Genomic DNA, 7,805 nt, shown 5'->3' on the forward strand with positions numbered 1-7,805 from the left:
GAGTCACACGCCCGTTCCGGTTGAATTGCCTGTCTTCCTTGCGGATCCCCGCGAGCGCGACCTCTGTCCCCGGGAGACTTTGCGTTGTCGCTCTGTGTTACCGGTCTCACCGACTTCACTTCCTGTCGATCCGGCCGGCCCCACTCTCCCCGTGAATGCTTCGATAAGGGCGACGAGAGCCCCTGAGTGTGAGGGGGCTAAATCCCCTTTGCGGTCTCATTCGCCTCCAGTGGCCAGGTGTCAACCTCTATCAGAGACAAGAGAGGCCCCCTCGTCATCTAGCCGGACTGACAGTCTGTCCGTGCGCGCAGCCCCAGAAAGGAAGGGAAATTCTTCGTCCCTTACCCCCTTTGCTCCTCCTGCACCGTCTTCTCCTGTGCACGTCCCGGCTCGTCCCCCTTCTCCTGCCGCTGTTCCAGTTGCCGCCCCCTTGTCACCAATCATCGACGCAGTCCAATCGACCAGAGGAGGTTCGACCTCCCCGTCCTCTCCAGATGTTATCAAAAAGAACGACGGCGCCGCCAGCGTTTATCGCACATTGCTCCGTGCTCACGGAATAAACGAGGGGGCTCTTCGAGAAGCGTCCCTCGTTGACCTGCGCTTACTGGCGCAACTTATCGCCTCACTTCCAAAGAAAAAGATCCTTGGATGAATTGTCCCATTGACCCATTGCCGATGATAGCGTCCTGCCGATCCATGTTCGGATCATTGTCCTCTGAGAGTGTCGTCTCATCGTCGACACTTCCCTTCGTTCCACCGAAAATAAATTGCATTTCCGTCTCCTATCAACTTCTTCCTCTTTTTTCATACGCCCCGTCGCCGCGGTCGCATCTTCTTCTCTCCACTTTCCTTCTCTTTTCCCGTTACTGTCTCCCTTCTCTTGTCCATTTTCCGGGCACCTCTGCTACTGCAGTTGCACATCCCCTATTTCCTTCTCTTTTCCTCCGCTCGTCCACCAGATCGCCGGCTGGGGAGTCACGCCCTCTTTGTTTTTCATTGATCGGCCCACGGACCGCTCTCCACCTTCAGAAAGGCCCCCATCTTTCTTAACCTTCAGGCTTTCCCGACGCTTATGTTCACGCCTCCACGAGGCAATCTCCCAGCCCCCCAACACATGATTACCTCCTCTGAGATTCCGTCTCGGGACGATAGCCACACATAAAAAATGTAGGGCTCTTGGAGTAATCGAAACTCGATTCGATGCCCCATTTCTTCTTTTGTGCCTATCAGGGTGGTAACCCGCTCCAGTTCAGGTCTCCGACAATTTCCCTATTCTTCCTCCCGCTTATTTTCGAACTCCGTCTTCCAAAAGGACAGTGTCCTATTGTCCTCGGGGCTTCTTCGGCGAAACTCATAATTGGTATCCTTGATAAGTCGCGGAGAAGCTTTGATAGGTCGAAATAAAAAATAAGTAGGGGTCGTTGCTATGCTCGATCCCTTCGGTCGGACACGCCGAACTCAAGGGTGAGTTCCGTGCACAATGCTCAAACGCCCCGTTTCAATTTTGTCCTTGAAATAGCGCCATGAAGACGTCGTGAGTGTCTCCTGTCGCCTTCTCAAAGCCTGTGCAGGGAATACCTCGTTCTGCGATTTTCGATGTGGCGAGGTCAACGAGTTTCTCTTTCTGCCGGTGACTGATCACGTGCGAAAGTCCATTTTGCTGTGGTCATATTGACTTCCGCTCCGCTCTCCCCGACATGTCCAAAAAACATATATAAATAGGTTGTCCTTTTCGGTAACGCGGTGGAGGTGACCTGGGCAGCCGGCTAAAACAACGTCCTTGATCTCTGGCTAGTTGTCGACAGTTACAGCGCACTCGTTGGGTGATAGCGTACACAGAACGCCGCATAGGTACACTGCATGCCCGGTTCGTGTCACGGCGTCGGACCTGCTGGTCGGTTCCGAGATCGTTAATCTTACGAATTACACGAAGCTTCGACATCCGCGTCAAAAAAAATTTTCAAAGGATCGCTGGGAAGTTCTGGCCCTTGAGTTTCCGTTTGCTCGCGACCGGAACCTCTTCAAAAAAACTAACTAGTGAGAAAGTAGATGGCATTTCGATCTTTTAGAGCACGAAATTATTGATGGGTCAAGGTCGACGAGGCGGCGTGCCACGGTTCAGTTCGATCTCCGTTGAGCCGCCTCCGTTCCAACTCCCTGCACTTGGTCGCGGAACAAACATGTTGACGGCGACTCAGGTTCGTTGCCGTCTGGATATCCTTCGCGTTTCGTCCGACGGTCGAACACCACAGTCCTGAAGTGGTGTCCAACTGCCCATCAGGCGTTTGTGAGAAACGTGGTAGGTGTTCTCTTGTTGCGCACGATTTGCGTCTCCAGTTAGCGCTGTCACCGACGGCTGCGCGATCGACAGTAATTCTCTTTTTTTTCCAATTCTCCGAGCTCATCGAGACGATCCTCAACTGCCAGTAGCCCGTAACACGGGGCGTCATTCACTGCCCCTACGTATCTTTTCCAAAAGCCTGTCGGCAGCGATCGTGATCTGGTTGACAGCTGCGACGGGATGCGACTTTGTAGCAGTGTCGGAGCGAGAGCGGGGTTAAATCGCGCTGCGTCGAACAACGCGTTTTTGGTCGTGACAACTACTGATTTCGTAACCAGGACTTCACCTGCACACGTCGACACGTGTATCCACTGACTTGGTCGAAAAATTCATCTTCCCATCGGGGGTGCCCAAGGGTAACTGCTGCCTTCCCTTCGAAGTCAAAATGGCTCTTCGTCTCTGACCCACTCGCTGAATCCGTGCGCTCCAATTTCTCCTCAGTATACGCAGTGGACAATCGGCACTGTCGCCGAGCTTTTGGACCTTCTCCAGGGATGCGGTCCATTCTCTTGCCCGTCCCCGACACGCACTCCTCTTCCTCGTCTAACGATCAATTTTCTTTCGCCTGAGAGAACCACTCCGTTAGGCACGTACGACTTAAACAAAGTCTCCTCGGGACGCATGCTTTCACTTCCCTTGCTAATATCCTCTTGCTCGTGCGATGACACTGTACGTCCTCCGCGTCAAAACCCTGATACTAATTTTTCCCCGGGTATCGGAGGTCCTCTTCCCTCTTTGCCGTTGTTCTCACCCAAATCCTTGACAATTCTCCCTCCATCCACGACTTTTTTCATGCGCCCCCACTGTAGTGCGTCTCCGTTACGCAATTCTTCTCCAACTACAAATTCCTCGTTGCCGAAAAATTTCCGACGTCTTTCTTCCGTCGACCGGAGGTCTTCCTCCTTTCCCACACACCAGCGGTGTTCACATAGGCGTTTGTAGGTAGCGCTTGTAGGAGTCGTCGAATACAATACTGTACCGAGCCTCGCTGTTCAGCTCAACCGAGACAATGTCTTCAATCCTTCATTTCGTCCGCGTGTTTTTGCTTCACGGCTGGGGTGAACGTAAATTAGAAACGTGAGCTATAGCCTCGTCAGCGGGTCGACGGGCGCAGTTGCATTGTGTCGTTGACATTACCAAAAAAAGGAAAAGGAGAACAGGAACGAAACAGAGATTGAGGCAGAAGCAGATCGGCCGACTGAAAAGCAAGCGGTTGATCGCCTTGATGACGACGTCGAGCCAATTCCCGTTGCTGACGAAGTCAACAGAAACGACAAAACAATTTGTCCCCTCCACACGGTGTAGTCTCGCGCGTGAACGCGCACCACTTGTCCTTTGTCTATTCGTGAAAAACCTCACAAGCATTCCCGTTCACACTGATTCAGACGAGCATGGATCCCTGATCTAAACGTCCCTTTGCGTGCACACCCATGCGACGCGTGATCCTACGTAATTTGGGCATTGTCTCCACCTGAGGCTGCAGTGACTTCGTCACTTCCTGATGTAGCGCATCTCGCCGCTCTGTCTCCAAGAGCGTTAGGCCACGCATACCTGCCCGTCTCACCTCATCTTTCCTTCTCGCCATTGCCGATGCGCCTTACTTCCGCTATGCTCATTCCTCGCAAGCTTCGTGCTGTGGTTCACAGCGTCCGTCTCGACTCGACAATATCCCGCATGCGTAATCCCGTCTGGGCGTGCGTGTGTGAGGACCGTCCTTACTCCTCACCACGGCGCGATCCGCAACATACTTTTCAATTCGATAACTTCTCGACGGGGGCATCCCCGTTCGCTACCACGCGAATACCTTGGAGCCTCATAACCCCGCACAAAGTCGATATCCGGTTGCTGATTCTCGATTCGATCACCCTCCAGGCGAGCGATTGTTTTCATCCTATCTCCACTATTTCGGTCGCGGTTCTCTCACTTCTCGCATCCTACACGTCGTCTTGATCTGCCTCGTCCGCGTGCAGTCGCCCATCGACTGCGTCCTCTCCCAACCTTCTACCTTATCTCGAAGGTAGCACACTCGTCAATCTGACGCATCCCCTTCTTCTCCCATCTTCCCGTCACACCCGTTCCCTTGTAGAACAGACTTCTTCCTCGACTCGAGATACAGCTTATAGCCTTAATCACGATCGGCGGTTCGCAATCCCCTGTCGCCCTTGGGCGCCTGTCGTGTTCTCCTGCAACTACGCACGCTCGCTCCGAAATGGTCGATCTAGGTGCGTCTCGGGAAGGGAAAACAAACATAAAAAAACAAAACAACAACAAAAAAACAAAAACAAAACAGAACAGTTAAGAAGGTAAAAGCATAGGAAACTGGTTGCGGCTCGCGTCTTCTTTTCGCTTTCCATCATCACGTTCCGTATGGAGCTCATCCTGGTCTCGCGCGTGCGACCTGCGGCGGGAGGGGCAGTTTCCTCCTCCGGAAATAGGTCACCACTGCGCTGCGCGGTAGCTGAGAGATAGGCCCCCACGTTGCGTCCTCAATCTCGTAGCCATACCATTCCACATTGAGAATTAATTTTCCATCTTGATAAACGTGGTCGACTATTTTGTCGATGACGTACTCCTGACCCCCGGTTCTTTCTTCCTGCGTTTCCAACTGTCCGTCCCCATTCCGAAGAGCCAGCGACTCATCCTCATCCTGCTCTTCCCAACCTCCCATCCCTTGTAAATCGGGCGGGATGCCCGTAGCTTCTTGATTTATCAAAGGTCCGTCATCCATCCTATTCTTCGCTTGCGCGGCGGGTCCTTCTCGTTTCCCTTCTCGGTTGAGGAATTGTAGCGCTTGTCGTAGCCCGACTATCGGCATGTAGTCCATGGGGCTAGGGGCTAATTCGACTCTATCTCGCCACACGCGGTCTTCCTGGTCGCCGATGGCAATGACGACCGTATTCTCAGTTCACTCCTTCACTTGATATGGGCCCGTAGCCACTTGTGCCAACTTATGTTTCGGCTCGGTGGCTGTGCCTTGCTCTTTCCGAAGGAATACGTATGATCCTGAAGGGATGTCATACTTCGATTTGCGGAGCGTTGCGTCGAAATTTCGCTTGTAGCGCGCTTATTCTTTCCGCAAGCTCTTACCAGCGCCTTCCATCAGGCTTTCCAACCACGACTGCCGTTTCAGGTAGTACGCTCGATTCGAGCTTAATCCTTCCAAACTTGGCTGTGCTTGTAACGCAATGCTTCTCGGCGCCCGAGCTAACACCAGCTTGAAGGGCGCGATGTTCGTAGTTCGATGAGCTTGCGTGTTGTATGCGAACGTCACGGCGTCGCTAAATAGGTCCCAGTCCTTGGGATGCTTCCCAACATATTTTCACAACGCGGAAGTCAGCGTGCGGTTAAACCTCTCAACTTGGCCGTTGGCTTGCGGGTGGTACGTAGTCGTGAACACATTGCGTATGCCGAGAATTCGACAGACGTTCTGAAAGAACCGGGCCGTGAACTGTGTTCCATTGTCGGACAGCAGCTTGACCGGCGGTCCGTACACGAATACCCAATGGTGAACGAAGGCTTGTGCGATGTGCGCAGCTGATATCTTCTTCAACGGTACGGTTCGTACCAGTTTCGAATATCGATCGCTGATCACGAGAATATACCGATTTCCTCGTTTAGTTGTAATTAGCTCGCCGAGGATGTCGATGGCGACAAACTCCAGCGGAGCTTTGGGCGTGAACAGCTTCATTTGCTTCGTGTTTCTTCTTAACTTCACCCTTTCCCGCGCGCATGTGGCGCAATTCTTCGCGACTGCGTAGCAGTTTAGGGCCATCGTAGGCCAATAAAAATATCTTCTCAATGTCTTGTAAAGTTTCCTGCCTCCCGGGTGACCTGCCAATTTTGCGTAATGGCTCAACCCTAGGACGCGGTCCCTTAACGATTGTGGTATCAGCACTTGTACAAACTCCGCCGCGGTACGGCATAGAGTTCCTTCGAGTTCCTCGGTCTCCATGCTGAACGTTCTCACCTTTCCAGCGTCCATTTCTTCCTTGATGTGATTGCAGAAGGGGTCGACGGCTTGCTCGCGAATGAGCTCCTCCGGAGTGACAGCTTGGAATTGATCGAGGCGATCAGAGGCGGCCCCCCCTTAAAAGCGAGGATGTCGTCTAACGCGTCAGAATTGTCCTCGTCCTCCACTGTTCCCTCGGCCGGTTCGGCCATAAAGCATAGAATTTCGTCGTCGATTTCGTCGACGGTTTCTCCAGCGGTCTGTAGTCTTGACAATGCATCAGCTTGGCTGTTAGCCTTGCCCTTCTTGTACTTGATTTCGAAATCAAATTCCGAGAGGCGTAGCCTCCATCGAATTAATCTCCCGCTGGGGTCGGTTACGTTCATCAACGACCTCAATGAGGCATGGTCGGTATGCACAATGAAGTGCTCGCCATATAGATATGGTCTTAGAGTCTGTACGGCCCAAATTTCCGCTAGACATTCTTTTTCTGATACAGAATAGTTTCTCTCGGCTGCGGCTAACGTTCTTGAAAAGAACCCGATGGGTTTGCGTTGCGCATCCGGGTGTGTTTGAAATAGTGCAGCGCCTATTTGGTAGTCTCTTGCATCGGTATCTACCGAGTAGGGTAGGTCCTTCTTCGGCAGCGCCAACACTGGCGGTGCCAAGATGGCGTCCTTGAGCTTATGAAAAGCTTTCTTGCACGGTTCGTCGAATCCTTCCAACTGGACCGGTTGTCCCTTCTTCAATAGTTGATTGAGCGGATGCGCGATTTTCGCGTAATGTGGGACAAATCTGCGGTAGACATTGCAGAGTCCCAAGAAGCTCCTGAGCTGGGTCTGCGTTTGAGGGTACCTCACTTGTTCCAGTGCGGCGGTTCGCGCGGCGTCAACTTCCAATGTACCTGGCGGAACGACATGGCCAAGGTACTCGATCTTTTCGACGAAAAATTCGCACTTGCGAAGCTTGAGCTTCACACCTGCCTTTTCCAATACAGACAGTATTTCGTCAACGTGGACGACGTGCTCTTCCCAGGATTTGCTGAAGATGATGATATCATCTAGGTATGTATACCAGACAGCATTTCCAGCGGAACGGAGAGAGCACGATATCCATAGCTCTCTGAAACGTCGCTGGCGCATTGGTAAGCCCGAAGGGCATTCTTGAAAAACGGTAGAGACCTGAGTGGCACGAAAAAGCTGTCTTGTCGAGGTCCGCTTCCGGAATAGGCGTCTGCCAATACCCTGAAATCGCGTCCAACGCGGAAAAGACCTTGGTGTCTCCCAACGAGTCCAGACACTCATCCATGCGCGGCAAAGGGTACGTGTCCTTCACCGTTACCGCGTTTAACTCTGCGGTAGTCTACACAAAAGCGCATCAATCCGTCCGGCTTGGGCACTAATAAAACGGGCGACGCCCATTCTGACTGCGCCGGCTCGATGACTCCTGCTTCTAACATCTTCTGTACTTCTGCGTCCTCGACCTCCCGAGCCTTTGGACCGGCTCGGTAGGGAG

General features: G+C 52.7%; 1 protein-coding gene across 1 annotated transcript; it reads right to left on the reverse strand.

Moving 5' to 3' along the window:
* Nucleotides 1-5,660: 5,660 nt before the first annotated feature.
* Nucleotides 5,661-7,451, reverse strand: CHC_T00004066001 (hypothetical protein). The gene is made up of 3 exons (XM_005715375.1): nucleotides 7,365-7,451; nucleotides 6,390-7,129; nucleotides 5,661-6,213 (listed from the first exon to the last, which is right to left on the reverse strand). The coding sequence occupies exons 1-3, from the start codon at nucleotides 7,449-7,451 to the stop codon at nucleotides 5,661-5,663; spliced, it is 1,380 nt and encodes a 459-aa protein (XP_005715432.1).
* Nucleotides 7,452-7,805: the final 354 nt, after the last annotated feature.

The sequence above is a fragment of the Chondrus crispus genome, genomic scaffold (genome assembly GCF_000350225.1).
Source record: "Chondrus crispus Stackhouse genomic scaffold, scaffold_211, whole genome shotgun sequence".
Classification (NCBI taxonomy): domain Eukaryota; phylum Rhodophyta; class Florideophyceae; order Gigartinales; family Gigartinaceae; genus Chondrus; species Chondrus crispus.